The sequence below is a fragment of the Trematomus bernacchii genome, unplaced genomic scaffold (genome assembly GCF_902827165.1).
Source record: "Trematomus bernacchii unplaced genomic scaffold, fTreBer1.1, whole genome shotgun sequence".
NCBI lineage: Eukaryota > Metazoa > Chordata > Actinopteri > Perciformes > Nototheniidae > Trematomus > Trematomus bernacchii.
The window spans coordinates 11774961-11793290 of NW_022987593.1; the positions used below are offsets into that span (position 1 = coordinate 11774961).

Below are 18330 nucleotides of genomic sequence, written 5' to 3' on the forward strand. Positions count from 1 at the left end.
AGGTTTAATTCTCATTTTCAGGTTCATATTTGTATTTAGTGTCTGTCTCTCCTCTGACATGTCTCCATGCTTTCATGTTCAAAAAGCTCTTTATTTTTCTCATACTGCCTGTCCTTTTCACCCTCTGTCTGAAACCAGAGCCCTGCTCTGATTGGTTAGCTGGTCGGCTCTGTTGTGATTGGTCAACCGCTTAGAGATGTCCCGCCCCTTAGCCTATCACGTACAATGTGTTGGAGCGCTAGCCAGTATCGTGAGTGTTACATAGTGATGTCGTTACGTTACAGAAGTAAACAAAGGTGTCCAATGGAGGTGTTTCAGGCGGGGGGGCAGTGTGCGGGAGGGCAGTGTGCGGGAGAGAAACTCCTTCTGGAGGGAATACATGGATTTTAGCCTTTGCAGACCATTTACATGCACACAAACCTATATAACTCACTAAAGGAAAGGGAAAACCAAAAAAGGAAAATAGAGCCTCTTTAAATAATCAAACAAAATTAAAAAACACTATTTTATTTGTTTTATTGTTTTCTGCTGGCTATAAGCTATAATACAGGTGAATGGAGCATTTATGTTGACAAGTGTTCAGTTTCGGTCCTTTCTTGGATTTTCCTAGAGTTAACTGCCCTGAAGTAATTCAACCTCTTATGAGATTCATGTTATCTCTTTCCTATCAGAATCAGAATTCCTCTATAGTGTTACAGCAGAAGTGGCATTGTGGGTAAATTATTTAGAGTCAGGACAGGCAATAAAGAAAAGATAATAGAGGTACAAGATTAAATGTTTTGTTTTTGTATTGAATCTGGAGACATGTAACGTTGAAATGCTTCACTTTCACTTTCAAAATACAGTAGGAAAAAATAAACGTAGACAGGATGTGTGATGTGAAAACAGGCTGCGCTGCCAGCATTGTTCGAGTCACTTCAAAAGAAAACCAAAAGACGGAGTGGACTCATTTCACCTCCCGACTGCCTTTGGGGTTCATGTTCGACGTCTGATGGTTTTTCTCTTACTTAAAAATAACTAGGAAAAATGTTTTTCCATTTGATTCTTTTGGTTGTTTCTGTGATGACGTTCCTGGCCAGCTCCAATAAGCACACCTGTGGTAAGTTAAGAGATTTCTATCTGTTGTTTTCTTTGGGGGATTCACACTTCTCCCTGTATTTTTTATGTTGAACTATAATTATATTTTGCCTTTATAAAATCACACTGTTTTTTTGTGTCGTTTTTTCAAGTATTTAGTTCTTGTGTAGTGATGGATAAAACCCCCTTATTATATTTGATCAAGCAAAAGTGACGTCTTCTTATTGTTTTAGTATTTTCTTTATTGGTATTATATGTTATATCATTTATGGTACATATTTATAGTTTTAAGGCTCAGGTGGGATGCATTTAATTGCATTTGAATGTAAGCTTTTTAATGTATAATACACTAGAACTTGAACATGCAAATATCTTGGATTCATCAAAACACAAACTACTCCATGTAGTACAGATACATGTCGTACATATAAGGATGTATGACGGGGTCGAGTGCTTTAGAAGTGTAATCCGATAGCTAATTTCACATTGAGATGTTTAAACCGATATTATGAAATGTGTGTTACAGATAAAAACTGTGCAGATAAACCTCGGTTCACTCCATCCAGACTGGTGGTGCAGTTTGGGAAGCCGACCTCCGCCCTCTGCTCCGTGTGTCAGCCTGGATGCATTGTCACTGAATTTGGTATCGAAAACCCTGTTGGATGCTTGGCAAAAAATGGAACTGAGATTACATGGAGGGTCAAGAAAATGACTGAGTGGATCAATTCTCTATCGTGCTATTATACCAATGGCACTACTTTTGTGCAGTGTTGCAGCGACCTGCCTATAACTGTCTACAGTGAGTCACAACAACTGTTTATTTTCATCAACTATAATCTAACACAGTGGTGGGAAATACACTTAGTACAGTCACTGCAGTGCTGCAGTTAAGTACACTTTTTTTTGTGACCAACTTGTTATTGTTTTGTTTTTGTTGCCCTCACAGAGGGACTTATATACACAGATACAAATGATATAGACAATAATACAAAAAGAAAAAGAAAAGACAAAGAAAAAATATAGGGAATCCCTTTCCCATGCCACCCCGTCCCTCCCCCTTCCCACCCATCTTGCCATTTCACAGAAAATCCTACCTGATGTTTGTTAGCAATCGTCTGAGTTCATCTATCTATTATATTAAGTTAAGTGTAGTTAAGTACACTTTTGAGGTACTTTTACTTGGCTTCAGTTTGTACATTTGGATGCTTGTATTGTACTTTTTACTCCTCCAAATTTGACTTTACAAGTTCATATTATTAATACAAAATATATGTTTTAAATGTATTAAAATATACAAAAACCAGAAACATATATTATATCTAATGAATAATGATGATCCATTATGAATTAGGATTCATGGCAGTACACTTATTTAAAAATGCATTTCCTTTAGCTGATGCTTTTATGTAAAATGACTTACAATAAGTGATGAAAACGTATTAAAATGAGCTCCATCTTTACCATCTGCCCTTATTTTTTTATTCTACTCCACAACATAGAGGTAAATTGTGTACTTATACATTTATTTAACACCTTTTAGTTACTTTACAGATTTGGATGATGAATTATGTGAAATATAATCAAGTGTTAAATCAGACTTTAGTTCCACCTGGAGTAAATCCACAAGCTACCCTGCAGTATACAAAGTCATTCAAACTAGCTGCACCTTTACCAGCTTTGAGAACACTTTAATGATCAATCATTATAAAACATATCATATATATTATTCTGAAATGGACCAATCTGCACAATGACTACTTTTACTGTCGCTAACTATATTTTGATGATAATACTTTTGCACTTTTACTCAAGTATCATTTTGAAAGCAGGACTTTTATTGTAACAGAGTATTCCTACACTCTGGTACTTCTACTGAAGTACAAGATCTGAGTACTTCTTCCTGCTCTGCATATAGTGTAGGTGTTTTAATTATTTTTCATGGAGATACTGAATGTGTCCGTTTGTCTCCACAGAGCCTCCAGATAATGTTTCCTTTAGCGTTCACCCTGATGTGCGGATGTTTGCGGGTCAGCAGTACACTCTGCAGTGTGAAGTACAGGAGGTTGCTCCTGTGAAAAACCTCAGAGTGACTTTCTACAGAGGACAGACGGCACTGGGTGAACTAAAGAGCAGTAAGATTAAAAAAGACGACCCGACACCAGTGAGTGAGGTCTTCACTTGGAACATCACCTCCACTAAAGAAGATGATGGAGTCGAGTTCTGGTGTGAAGCAAAGCTGGAGCTGGGAGCTGAAGGACCACAGCCTCCTCCAGTGGTGGAGTCAGAGAAACTCACTGCTGCTGTCCACAGTGAGTCCGACTAAATTATTATTAGGCTACTTATTTATTTATGCATTATAATAATCTTCTTTTTCATGTCCACATTATCATTACATTTATTTGCATTGTTTATGCTGTCATTTTAATATGTTTTGGAGGTTTCATTGGCAAGTTTTAGATTTATTGCTGCACGTTTCTAAGGACAGAGGGTGTCTGTAAAGCACCCTGATGCAAATGCGTAAGTTATGATATTAGGATATATAAAAGTGATTAATCGATCTACATTTCTTTACGGAAGCCTTGAAAGGCAAGTGAGATAACAAATACATTTGGTTGATCCATTATATAAGCCCAATTGCAAAACAGGAAAGTAAGTATTTGCCATTTTACTTTTGCATGTCTGTTGTTGTAATACTCGTTTCGGCCACAAGGGGCTGAGTGCAGTTCTACCTCGGCCCTTTCTCATGTCATCAAATGTCCCTCCTCGACTCCTCGACTCCTCGACTCCTCGGTCCTCCGGTAGTGACCCGGAAATGAATTTTAGCGCGCCATGTTGAAGGACATCTCATTTCTCGAAATGCACATCGAGGACCGAGCATCGAGCGTCGAGGAGGCTCTCTGGAGGAGCTATAACCGAGGATACACTGATGGGTCCTCCACGGTCCTCCACGGCTCCTTCGTGGATGCATTTCCGGCAACAGTGATATTTCAAAGAGTCGAGACCTATGGTCGAGACGCACGGCCGGACTTATCTCAGCCAATGACAGCTCTGCATGCATCCCCTGGATATTATTTTATTAACTGCTTTCATCGCGACGCGATGTTTACAGTGAGAACAGCTGTGAGGTCCGTGCAGAAAGCAGAGCAGTGTGTATAATATATATCATATCACTCAGTATAACAGGCCTACTCTCTTTATTTGCTTTAGTTTAGTAGATATCTACAAACAAAGTCGATATTTTTCTAAAACCCTTTAGTGCTTCACATAATAAAATACACAACGGCTGTAGCCTGATTATATGCTTTAGGAGCTGTAGGTGCGTGTGTGTGGTGTAGGTGTGTGTGGTACAGTGTGTGCGTAGATGCAGCGGACAGACAGGTCTCAGTTGGTTTGGTGTCCTCGGGTCATTCCAGAATTGGAGGACATTTCATGTCCCCCATATAAAAAACCTAATATCCATGCCCAAAAAGCTAAGACATGCACTTGTTGTGTTAAATATACTTGTCTTGAGACAGATGCATATAAAGTTGTAGAAAAAGTGGTTTCAAAATATTATTTAAAATATCAAATAGCTCTCGAACACCCCCTAAAATTGCCCTTTTCTCTTGTCCCAGCTTCTTGGTGACCAACTTGCATGTCAAATATAACATTTAAAATAGGGTTTTTATTTACTTTTTTGGTATTATTCTATTGATATATGTGTCTTGTAATGGTAAAATCAATTTGTTAAATCATAAACACATTTTAAATAACAGTAATTTTGCACAGAAGGTGTGTCCCTCAACATGCGCGCAACCCTGTTACCGAAACCTTTTTAGCTTGGCAGAGGAAGTGAAAAAACTGTTTGTCGCATGACACAGTGGCAAGGACATCAGCAAGCCATGTGCTACTACCATGGGTAGACCAAAACTAAGTCCTCTCTTTTATTTGTAATATATTTCCAATCTTGTCACTCTTGAAGGAGTGTGGCACTCATACAAACGCAACCCTGTTACTCAAATTATGAGACTAAAACAAATTAATTTCAAATGTATCTTTCTTTAGTTAAATATCTAAGTGTGTCCATTCCTTGACAATAGCATTACATTGTGCAGCTAGCATTAATTCCTGAGGTAAAAGCAAAAATTAGCATTGATTTTCAACCCTGTTACTTGCAAACCTTGTTACTATAATTAGAGTAACAGGGTTAATTCTTCATTGGAAAATATACATTTGATGCCTTAGCTGGGCAAATCACTTTTTTTGATGGTTTATTATCTGTTTTTCCTAAATACTTAACAAAAAATAATAAAATGAAAGGTTCATTTTTCAAAAATGTTGGTGTCTAAATTGTCCTCCAATTCTGGAATGACCCAAATTTAAAACTTTTGGCCCGTCATTTATTTCCCTCATTGTAGCGACCAGAGAGGGGGGGGGGGGGATATATCCAGTCTCTGATAGTGTTACGTTATTATGAGAGTGCTCTGTTTGATTCTGAAATTGTATATATTTATATAAATATATACATATATGTGTGTGTGTGTGTGTGTGTGTGTGTGTGTGTGTGTGTGTGGTGTGTGTGTGTGGTGTGTGGTGTGTGTGTGTGTGTGTGTGTGTGTGTGTGTGTGTGTGTGTGTGTGGTGTGTGTCCGCATCTGTAGCCTGTTATTGTCTCATTATACCGCCACTGTGAATGAATTAAAAGTAAATATATAAGTCGTCATGAACACATCTGTCCATCAGACAGAGGGCTGCTGTGCCTCCTGTCATCATTAATGGACGTCTCTTTAAAATGACCGCTCAGAGGAGAGGAGTTCTCATTTCTCTAACCGCCTGCTGCTTCCCCTCCTCTCTCCTCGGTTCCCCTCCTCGGCTCCTCCGCTCGCATCTCCTGTGGGCGGGACTAGTCTCGAGGATAGGAGTCGAGGAGGGGAGTCGAGGAGGGACATTTGATGACATGAGAACGGGCCCTCGTGTTCTGAATGGGACTAAATGCATGTGTACTGCAGGGGAGCTTACATTTCTCAAAGCCCTCCATAAAATCTAAAAACAAAGGAATTTATATGCTGTGTCTGCAAGTTATGTTTAGAAAATGAGGTAGTGGTGACCCTCTGCTGGGGAAAATGGATATTACAAAAACCTACAACAAACCAGTTCCATCTCCCAAAAAGTTACACCGACCTGTAGATGAACAAAAAGAGTAACTTAGGAAAATCATTGTTGGGAAAATACTGAATGTACTCTTCCAATATCAGAGTAGCACATGATAACAAAGGCCCTACGTAGCTGTGTACGTAACCGGATGTATGATTACCTAGAAGAGCATCAGGACACACTTTTTAGGCATATGATAGCTATGTGATTAACATGATGATTCAGCCTCTATGGAGATAGACATATGACTGTCATGTTTATTGCTTACGCAGGCCTTAGCTAATCTGAACTAAACATTGTATACTGCTTTGAACCGGTATTCCTCCATCTTGTGACTGTGTAACTCCCTCTCTTGTATATCAGCATGTGAAGGACACTGTTCTGGAAACTATTTTGTCCCATATGCTCTGTATGTGATGACTACTTCCATTCTTGCAAGGATAATAAATACATGTATCCTGATATTGAAGCTCAAGCCGGTGACGAGTGATATTTTTCCTAACAATTATCTATGCAAAAAAAATCCCCCAAATCACTGCCTTAGATGATAATTTGGTTACTAACTAATTCATTTTTAATTGTGCTTGTTTGTCAATTTAATTGTGCTTTTTGAGTTAATTAAAGATGTTGAATGTATCTGTCTCTTCCTCCTCAATCCACTCACAGATAAGCCTCAGAGGCACCTCCGATCATCATCACAAAAGGAAACCCTCTGACCAGTGGCGAGCCGTCAGGGCCCTCTAGGCCCTCTGTGAGGGCCTAAAATATTCCAAAAAATAATATTTAAAAACATTAAAAAAATATATATATTTTTTAAATATATATTTTTTTAATATTATTTTTGTTATATTTTTCATTAGTTTTACCGAAAAAAAACTTGATTTAATTGTATTTAAAATAACATTTCCAACTAAATAAATCCTTCGAATCTGCCTGTTCATTCTCTGTTTGAATGTAGGGGTTACATGAAAGAAGCTTGTCTGTCTGGCCCTCTCTGCGATTCACAGAGGGCCCGCTATAGAGTGGCGAAGTCCCTCCCCTTCCGGTTGAGCCCCATGGGACCTTATTTCGGAAAAGTTATGCATTGAAGTCAATGGAGAGAGAAAGATTATCTTTCGATCCCGTTTGAATTGTGCCACGAATTACACATATGATGTTTGTCAATTTAAAAGATAATTTTGCAAGTCAAAAAAAAAAAAATGTGTCGTAAAACTGTGAAGTAACACATTTGTTTGTGTGAAACGCTAAATGAACTACATCTCTGGTCAACCACACACGTCACCAAGATGGCCGTCACTACTGTCTTGTCAACAAACGATTGACTATCACCACAATGAAACACGTCCTGAAGAATGTCATGCAAAGCTGCCTGCCTGCCTTCCTTTGATTCTCTCTGAACTGCCTGATCGTTTTAATGTTTAATGTCAACCATTTGTGCAGATAGCATGAAGTAGAAAAGATCGCCGAGGCTAACGTTAGCGTTAGCATTTCTCCCCCGGAATTAAATGGTGTATTATAGAATGATCACACCGGTGACAGTACTATTCAAAGGGTTCACGAAATATGACTACTACTCTTACTGTTTAACATTTTGGGTTACTTAATGTTACTTCATGTTAAGGCTAATAAAAATGACAAGGCTGTAATGCTAACTAACGTGCTAGCTACTAGCTAGGTAGCTAACTTGATCAAGCCACTCCTGGTCGTTTCATCAGACGGGAAGCAAAAGAACGAGCAAGACCCATTGCTGGTATAATAACAACCTGGTACTAAGCACACAGGCATCTTGTTAAAGTTATCTTATCTTAGCCAGCGCCATATAGATAGATTATATCTATATTGCGCTGATCTTAGGTATCTGAATGGTGGAGGTAAACAATTGTGACATCACTTACGCGACTCTGGGATTTGTAGTCTTTCTAGTTACGTATTTTTCATAGTCTTATATTTCAACAGTTTTACGACAAACTGTGACTTTTTTGACATGGAAATGATTTTTTAAGATTGACAAACATCATATGTGTAATTCATGGCACAATTCAAACGGGATCGAAAGATAAGTTTTCTCTCCCCATTGACTTCAATGCATAATTTTTCCGAAATAAGGTCCCATACCCCGGAAGTAAGTGGGAGGGACTTCGCCACTCTATAGTAACTGAACGAGAGAGTAATGTCAAATGACAGTACAATTGACCAATCATATCTTCCCTCTAAATGGGTGGGTTTTATTATCGCGGACTTTATGACAAGTTCCGCCCGCTGTGAAACTTTTCTTGTTTCCATAGCAACAACAACTTCCTGTCAACAGCGTGAACTCGCCTTCAAAATAAAAGCATGCCAAATTACACTTAAGACATACAACGGCAACGAAAGTAACAAACACAATGCAATATCATTTTCAATGTCAAAGAACACAAATTGGGTTCACAGGTGTTGTTTTGTGTGGTAGAGGGTCGCTGTCATTGATGCGTTTTGCACCCTGGGCCGTTGTTTTGATATTCCGCTGAAGTATACGCTGTGACGTAATAACTCTTTTTTTTTTCTTTTTTCGAGGGAAGGGGTGGGGGGCAGGGGGCAGAGGGCATAGGTATAAAGCTCACGGCTCGCCACTGCCTCTGACGCTGAACTGCTCTGTGGGAAACCCCCCACCATCGTATACATTGACGCCCCCGTCAAGAATCCCTTCCCCCTCCAGTGGCAGCGTCTTCTTCATCAACTGTATAACTCATGCAGATGAATGGTTGTACACCTGTTACGTCAGCAATGAAAAAGGATCAATCACTGTTGAGTTTAACGTGACGGTCCAAGGTAAGTTAAAGGGGCCCTATCATGCTTTTTGGGGTTCTCCCTTTCCTTTCTCATGTGATAAGTGTATGTGATAACAAAATGAGTGTGTCCATGTATATCAAGGCAAGGAATGGGGAATATTGTAGTATAGATACATTATTAACTGTCTGAAAATAAAACATAACTTAATATATTGGAGTCATTTGAACCCAAGCACAACAATATTTTACCAAAACTGGAAAGAGGGTTGGGGCCACGTGATATTTTCTCAATAGCCTTTAAATCTGAAATTCATTTTTAAATGTTCTGACTTTATTCTCAAATACATTTTTAGCATGTGGCCCTTATCATCTTCCATTTGCAGGTGATACAATACACCCAATCAAAGATTACATGAGAGGAAATGTCATTGATGTCGGTCCTTTTGTCTATTGTCCGTAGATTTGGAGTTACCTTCAACCACACTGCCGACAACAACAACATCAACCTCATCCACCACAATGATAACAACAACATCAACCTCATCCACCACAAAGACAACAACAACAACAACAACAACAACAACAACAACAACAACAACAACAACTCCAAACAGAGGTACCAGCAGCAAACGGCTCCACAGCTTCATGATGTGTTTCCTGCTTTTATTCTCTGCTCTAGTGTGAGTTCATCTCACACCAGATATCTGGGAAATTAAATGTATTTCATCCATGTATATGTAGTTCACATTTGATATCAATAAACTGAAGTTACCTACTGTAACTCCAGCTTCTATGAGTATTGGCGTAGCCCTCTAAGGCTATCGCTATTGGGTAATCCCCCTGCGCACCCGCGCAGCACTGAAACACTTGTAGTCCACGCCCGCCCGCAAGGTGGGCCCCACCCTCGGGCTCCCTTCCGGTATAAATAGGAAGGAGGCCCGACAATCTGCTCCCACACAAAACAACTTTTCTTCAGCTATTCGTGGAGCCAGTGGGGCCCAGAACTTAGAGGGCTACGCCAATACTCATAGAAGCTGGAGTTACAGTAAGGTAACTTCAGTTCTATTTCGTATATGGCTTCGCCCTCTAAGGCTATCGCTATTGGGTTAAGGGCGAAGCAAGATGTAGTCTGCGCCCCACTGGGTCTCCCCGGTACAAGAAGCACAAACACACCTGCTCAGATAATAACCCATGCCTATTGCGCCATGCGAATGGCGCATCACAGTCCCTGGAATATATCATAACATGAATATTTACCATGAGAGGACGAAGGCTGGGAATAATACATACCCGTCCGCTGTGAGAAAGTAGAGACGAAAAGTCACACTTTGCCCAGTGACAGAAGGAGGGGGAATAGCAGCTCTCTGTGTGCAGACAGGCAGAAGAGCGCACAGCTGGGTCCCCAACATCACTCACTCTGACAAGACATTCCGTACGAAATGTGTCAGGGGAAAAAAGGGGGACGTCCCTCTCATAAGAGGGAAATACAGGCCACTCTCCGTGTGCCGAGGCAGGAGAGAGGCGCACAGCTGGATCCCTGACGTCACTCACTCTGACAGGACACTCAGCACAGGGTGTGTCAGAGAGGAATGGGAGACATCCCTCAAATAAAATTGAATAAATGAACAGGGAGAAGACCAAGATGCAACAGTGCAAATGTCTTCCACTGACATTCCTCCGTGCAAAGCCGTGGAGGAGGAAACATTCCTCTGGCTTTGAGGAGGGGGAAAGAAGCCAGCCAGGGTGATCACTCTTGACCTAAAAAAGTTTGTGATGACCTTAGCCTTAGGCATGAAGCCGGTTTAGCATAAACGGCTGTCCTTCCTGGCGATTGAGGTAGGCTGCCGTGGCCTGTTGGCTGGGCGAATCAACACATGTTTGATTGTACAGCAACGGGGCGAAGTGCTGGAATACTTCCCAACCCGGAGAACAGCTCCAGTGTTCCTTTCCTGTAGAGTGATATATAGCTTTGTCTATTCGTCTCCTTGAAACGCCTCGATTAGACTCCTTTGTTTACTTCTGTAAACTAAAAACATCGCTATGTAACTGTTAGGAAAATATCACTCGTCACACGGCTTGAGCTTCAATAATCAGGATAAATGTATTTATTATCCTCTCAAGAATGGAAGTAGTCATCACATACAGAGCATTTAGTTCCTGAACAGTGTCCTTCACATGCTGATATACAAGAGAGGGAGTTACACAGTCACAAGATGGAGGAATAGAAAGCAGTATTCAATGTTTAGTTCAGATTAGCTCCACGTCAGAAATGATCATGCTTGTCATATGTCTATCTCCATAGAGGCTGAATCATCATGTTAACCACATAGCTATCATATGCCTAAAACAGAACTGATAATCATACATCCTGTTACGTACAGCTACGTAGGGCCTTGTTATCATGTGCTAATTAATCACAACAGAGCCGGCCAGCTAACCAATCAGAGCAGACTGGGCTCTGGTTTCAGACAGAGGGTGAAAAGAGGTGCTGCAACACAGGCAGTATGAGAAAAATAAAGAGCTTTTTGAACATTAAAGCATGGAGACATGTCCCAGTAGAGACACTACATACTAATATATGAACCTTAAAATGAGCAGAATAGGGCCCCTTTAACATCATTCTTTATAAGGTTGGCCTCTTCTGCAGTGATGGAAGTGTTCATGATCTTTAACTTAGAGCAGCTCATATCAATAGCGGCTCTAGGAAGTCAAAAAAAAGGCGAGAGGGGCAAACCACAGGAACTTAAACAAAACGGCTCCCCTCCTTCCGTTCACTTGACAATTTATTATAAACAAGCGCAAAAATATAGTACCAACAGTTGAAGTGAGATGGCGATTGTGACTGCGGTGAAATTGCGATAGAAAATGTGGGTAAAAGTTGCAGCAGAATAGAGACCTTGCATATGACTGCTCCGACAAATACAATTATAACTGAAATGGATCACATGCAAAAGAAGAATGATGAGATTTAACCACTTGTTTTTAAGACACATCGAAGCTTCATACATTGGGGTATTCGCAGACATGTTGAGGCACAGAAGGTTAAAATCTCTTTCATTAACTCTTGTGTTGTTTATGCTTAAATCTTAGGTTTTAAAGTAACAAGTAACTAGCTGTAAGATACATTAAGGGAAGTTACAAAGAAAATCTGTTTTACATTACATTACTTTACATTTAGCTATAGCATTTTGGGACTATTCACCAAGGTATAATGAAACAGGGTCTTCAGTGTGCGATGGAAGATATGGAGACTCTCATCTGTCCTGTTATAAGTGGGAAGCTCGTTCCACCATTTTGGAGCCAGGATAGCAAAGAGGCGTGTCTTTGTTGAGGTTTACCTGGTTCCACTTCACAGAGAGGGAGCAGCTAGCTGATTGGCAGATGCAGAGCGAAGTGCACGTGCTGGAGTGTATGCTTTGACAATGTATTGGATGTAGGATGGACCAGATCCCTTTAAATAGATAGATACCGTAGATCAGGGGTGTCCAAACTACGGCCCGGGGGCCAAATGCGGCCTGCGGGCCATTTTGAATCGGCCCTCAGCAAATTCAGAAAGTATAATGAAATATGGCCCACAAATTAAACTTGTGCTTTTCTTATATTGTACTTCTTAAATATATATATATAACAATATATTACACAGTAGTATTAATGTGTTAATGAGCCCACTTTTAAAATGAATTCAGTCAATTAATGTTGAAAACATTTTCTAACAAAGCTTAGTTGATAAGAGAAGCCCAATAACTTATTTACATAACAATCTTGAAATAGACCCTTCATATTTCCCCTTATTATAATCAATCTGAGGCTTCTGTTTTAAGGAATGAGCTGCCAACAAGATAAATGAAACCCTATAGAGAGCTGTGATGTAGGATGTTTTTTTCTTAAAGCATATGAATGTATCAAGCCTAATTGACCTACATTTTGCTAACTTATAACTTAACTTACGAGGCAATATACCTCACCTCTATAAGTGGCCCAGCCCTTCGTATATTGTTCTGTATGTGGCCCTCGGTGAAAGTTTGGACACCCCTGCCGTAGATAGATATATACAGGGGTGCACATAACTGGTACGCAGGTACGCATGCGCGGCAACAATCTGAAATGCGTACCGTCACTTGTGTCACAAAGCGCATTTGCGTACCGACGTACTTGTGAAGCTTTTCCAGAAGGCGGTTAGATCACCGGCCGACAGAGTCGGTCTCCGTGTGCACAGACAGGGCTGCTGTTAACGTTGGTCTGTAGTGTACAGCAGCCCTGCGCTAAAACAGCTGATCACAACGCTCACACGCTCCGCGGTCATGATGCTCTGTACTCCACTACCACACCCCCCCTGTTGACAATCGCGAAGCGCCCTTCATAGGTATATGTGACAGATAACAATCGTTCACTGTCAATAAGTATATATTTTACTTTTCCTGTAAACTGATGCATGTTCAATATATAAAACGATCAGATTAACCTTTAATTAATTTTATAAACAGCAATAAAAAAGAAAAGAAAAGAAAGAACATAATAATATTAATAATAAGGATAATATTACTTTTATAAAAAATTAATAAGAATCATTATGATAATATAATATAATAATACTATTAATAATGTGGATAGTCCTTTATTGTAAATAAAAAAATTAACAAAAACAAAAATAATAATTAAAATAATAAAAAATTAATAAAATAATAATTCTAAAAATAACAAAGAATAATAATACTAAAAATATATATAATAATAAAAACAAATATCATAATAATTATAATATGACTTGCACGTTTATTTATTAAGGACATTCCCCAGTCAGCTGACATGTTTGTTCAAGTTAAGTTTTAAAGGGGACCTATCATGCAAAATGCACTTTTGTACGTCTTTTATACATGAATATGTGTCCCCGGTGTTCCAGGGGAACTCACCAAGTGTCAGAAAACACAACCCTCTCTCTTTTCCTCCATACCCAAATCTCTAAAAAGGGGCTGCAGTGGATCTGATACAGACTGATCCAGATTTGAATTATTTTCTACGTCACAGAAGTGGTGCGCTTAGTGGTCAACTCTCCACCAGGGGAATGTGGGGTTGGGCCACGGCCGGCCATTGCCGCTCGAAAGCGCTGGAGATGCTGTAGTACATATGCCAGGCCTGTAAGTGGCGCTGTAGTCTGCCACAAAAAGCAGCGAAGAAGACTTCCTGTGCATGGTTGCCATGGTTGCCCTTCTGTTTATTCTCCGCTGTGGCTCTTTTTCTCCCTCCCCGAGGCAAGCGTTTGCTCCTGTAATTCAATGCAATCCCTCCCCGTCGAGGCAAGCACTGTAATTCTCTCCGGTTAGTCCACCAGCAGATGACAAACACCCACCTCTCCGCCTCTTCCAAGGAACGAGGGGACCGTGCGGCAGAGTTTCAGTTCGATTTTGACAGCCCAGCAAGCTGATCTCAAGCACGCTCCTGCAGGGGGGCGTGGTCAGCTGCAGCTCACAGAATCAGCCCCCTGCAAAAACAGGGCTGGAAAGAGCAAATAGAGCGAAATGAGGCATGGCTAAAATGCATGATCTGTTTGGTATTTTGAAAAAATATATATATTTATATACTTTATATAGGTATGGCCCTACAATATATTGTTCAAATATAGCATGATATGTCCCCTTTAAGTAAAGTCTTCAGGGTTTTAACTGTTACTGAATATTAATAATGTGGATAGTCAGTCTGTCATTTTGCATTTTGGAGCAGCCCAAAAGCTGACAAAAGGCTGAAAAGATAAGTACACATTCCCCTCAGTCAGCTGGCTTTAACGTGGTTGTTCAAGTTGAGTTTTAAGTAAAGTCTTCAGGGTTATAATTGTCGCTGTAAAGTAACCACAAAGTCGCTCTCAGTGTTACTTTCTCACAGCAGTGGAGAGTGTATTCTAACACGTGACATGAGAAAGGAAGTTCATTGTTACTATTTTGGTATTTGGCCTGACCTTTTATATTCTATGTTCCTTTTTTTCTCTACCCTTCTCTCCACAGCCGACAACCTCGCTCTCATCATAGGTCTGGTGGTAGCAGCTGTTCTTCTGGCTGTCATTGTGGGGTTGACTGTATTCATCAGTTACCATAGATACTATAAAAAGGGAGCGTACAACCTGGGGGATCGTATTCGTTTACACACAACACACAGTTCTATTCCCACTGCTGAGTAAGTCTGCTGGAGACCATGGTTGCAGTCGAATAGTCAAAAAATCAGCTCCTATCGTATTTTCCTATCCATTATTCCTTGACCTCTGTGTGAAGCGTCACGGGGTTAAGGGATAGTGGATAGAAGAATTAAAAAGGACTTGGGAAAAGAGACTGCGGTGCTTTGAGAATCCGACTGCACTTTCACTATCCGACGTATTTATGATGCGCCAGCGGACGTCATGAATGTGCGTCTGCTGTGGGGAAACTACAGTTTTCTATACAGCGGACTACAACATGGATGTAGAATAAGAACAGCGGACTACTGTATTTTATGAACGTGGACAACAGTGAAACATATATTCTTCATGAACAAGGTTGGAATTGTAATAAAAAAAGTGAAGTGAAACTTATGCTTGTCCACACGAATCCCAATACGTATGATTGTATGAAAAGATCTTAAAATAAATAGAAATGTATTCATTATAAACGTTAGTCCTTAACATCTATCACTGTGTATATCTCCATTAAAACATATTAAAAAGTGTGTGTGTGTGTGTGTGTGTGTGTGTGTGTGTGTGTGTGTGTGTGTGTGTGTGTGTGTGTGTGTGTGTGTGTGTGTGTGTGTGTGTGTGTGTGTGTGTGTGGTGTGTGTGTGTGTGTGTGTGTGTGTGTGTGTGTGTGTGTGTGTGTGTGTGTGTGTGTGTGTGTGTGTGTGTGTGTGTGTGTGTGTGTGTGTGCACATGAGGCGAGTTATGGTGGGTGCAAAAACTGTATAATAAAGAACTGCTTACTGGATATTTGATAAGAAAGTGAATGGTTTGTTTTAACATGTAAATAAATGACTCTCATGTATTCCTGTGTCTTTAATGGATGATTTATTGCATTTTACTTCACAAATACATGGACCTGGAGGGTTAAAACAGCACACCAGTATGTAAAACACCACATTCTCTGCCTTTTATTATCTCATTATGTTAACTAAAGTATATCAGAAACCTTTTTTGAGATTTCCAATGGACTGATCTGACATGATGACTAAGTCTAACACACAGTGTTACAGTGTGACAAAATGGAAAGTAGGGTAAACCCCAAAACTGCTAGGGGAAAACCTAATTATTGATTTCCTGTTTATAAGATTGTTCATCGCTCTGTTAGCCAGACTACTCCAGGACAATGGAAGCTTTCTGATCTTTAACGCTTTTACGGGAAACGCCAGGATTCTTTGTTTAGGGTGGAGTAAATGAATGAATTTTCCCTTTCACTCTTTACCAATCCTAAGTTAACCCCTCTCCTCTCAGACCAGGAAAAACGTGGAGAAGAGAAAAGGAAAGGAAAAGGACATTTTATTTTGATCATTTATGATAGAGAAACTACTGATCAAGAAGCCTTGGCATAGCTGATAAAAACCACATCAAAAATATGTTTACAGATTTACAGAATAGATTTTCCTTCATTAATATTAGACTGGAAAGAAAGCAGCTCCATTTGTATCTCCGATAGTCTTATGTACAACGAACCTAATGACAGATTTTCTATTTTTGCAAACTATCATTGAATATTGTGGGAATGTTTACAGTGTGATCACTTCCCAACCACTTCCAGAGGAAAAATCTGTGCATCCTGGCCTGTGCTTCCATGTTTATGTTGCAAGCTTTTTTGTCGTTTGTGTGTCATTAACTTGATCCTGGAGCCTGTCAACGCACAAACAACTGGATGTCGAAAGTGAAACCTATGGCAAATAGACAAAACATGGGATGGGAGTCCCTCTGCTGTGACACATCCTCATTAATGCATGTTTTGTGAATATGTGTTTTTATGGGCCAAATGTTTATAGTTGCTGTCTGTGCATTTGTATTTGAAAAAAACCTGTACATGTGTATCTATATATGATTGTAAAATGAGACATTGCGCACAATAAGTACTTTTGGAACATTAAGTATATTTTGAAGCCAATACTTTTGAAGTTTTATTTGAGTAAGATGTTGATTGCAGGACTTTTACTTGAGTATTTTTTACAATTGAGTATTGCTACTTTTACTCAAGAAAAAATCTGAGTACTTCTTCCACTATGTATATAAATGTATATATATATATTTTTTTTTTATTCAAGAAATAAGATCAAACATTATATACAGTACACACACATTGAAATCAGGGGGGAAATCAGGTACACATTATAATACAAAATAATAATAAAAACAATTACAAAGAAATAAAGAAAGAGATATTAAGAATCAAGAAAATAGTGAAACAAAAAACATTTCAAGTAAAACTATTTATCAAATACCCATTTGGTTTTAATTGCCTTCTTATTCTTTTGTAATTAGGTGCCATATTTTTGTAACTCTAAGTCAAAATGTGGAGTAAATTTCTTCTTCAATAAATAACCCTCCGACACGCTGACGTCATGACGTGATTGATTGGATAAGAGGGGATCTCTGTAACCGGCTCGCCTCACTAAGAGGATTTAAAAACTATTGATTTCTGTCCTATTTGCTGCCGCCATGTCGGTGTAACGTCCCAGCTAAACCTCTACTTCACCGTGAACAGAAAGTGAAAACCTGTGGAGGAAACAGCAGAAAGAGCCGGAAGATGAGCACCGGAGCAGGGATCGATTACAGCGGCCTGGGATCACGTGTACGTGTCGGACGATGAAGACGTGACCAGTCCGCACGTGGACACCCAGAGCCTGTTCAGGATGAGACATCGGGTCAGAAACCTGTAGTAACTGTGGTGTTTGGAGTCTGATAGGTTAGTTTCATTACACCAGTAGAAGTGAATTCACTTGGTTAGTTTCACCAGTAGAAGTGACTTCCCTGCTGAAAAAACCAGCATGGACCAGCATGGAATTCATGCTGGTCCATGCTGGTCTTTGATGGTGAAGCTGTCGTTATGCTGGTCTGCCGGCGCAAAACCAGCATGGACCAGCATGGACCATCTTGGACCAGCATGGACCAGCATGGACTTCATGCTGGTCCATGCTGGCCCATGCTTGGTCTTTGCTGGTGAAGCTGGTCATTATGCTGGTCTGCCGGCGCAAAAACCGGCATACCAGCATGGAACAGCATGGACTTCATGCTGGTCCATGCTGTAACATGGTGTGAAAGAAGTAATTATGACATGACTTCAAAATGTAGCTTTTTACTATTTTCGACCCATATATAGCAATTTTCATGTTTAGTAACCCCCGGTTACTAAGACACTGAG

At 39.9% G+C, this 18330-nt stretch overlaps 1 protein-coding gene across 1 annotated transcript; it reads left to right on the forward strand.

Moving 5' to 3' along the window:
• Nucleotides 1-911: 911 nt before the first annotated feature.
• LOC117481703 (cell adhesion molecule 1-like) lies at nucleotides 912-15597 on the forward strand. Its single transcript, XM_034129538.1, has 6 exons — nucleotides 912-1099; nucleotides 1604-1876; nucleotides 3051-3386; nucleotides 8763-9017; nucleotides 9438-9593; nucleotides 14974-15597. Exons 1-6 carry the CDS (start codon nucleotides 1027-1029, stop codon nucleotides 15144-15146), a joined length of 1266 nt encoding a protein of 421 aa, XP_033985429.1. The 5' UTR covers nucleotides 912-1026; the 3' UTR covers nucleotides 15147-15597.
• The last annotated feature ends 2733 nt before the right edge of the window (nucleotides 15598-18330 follow it).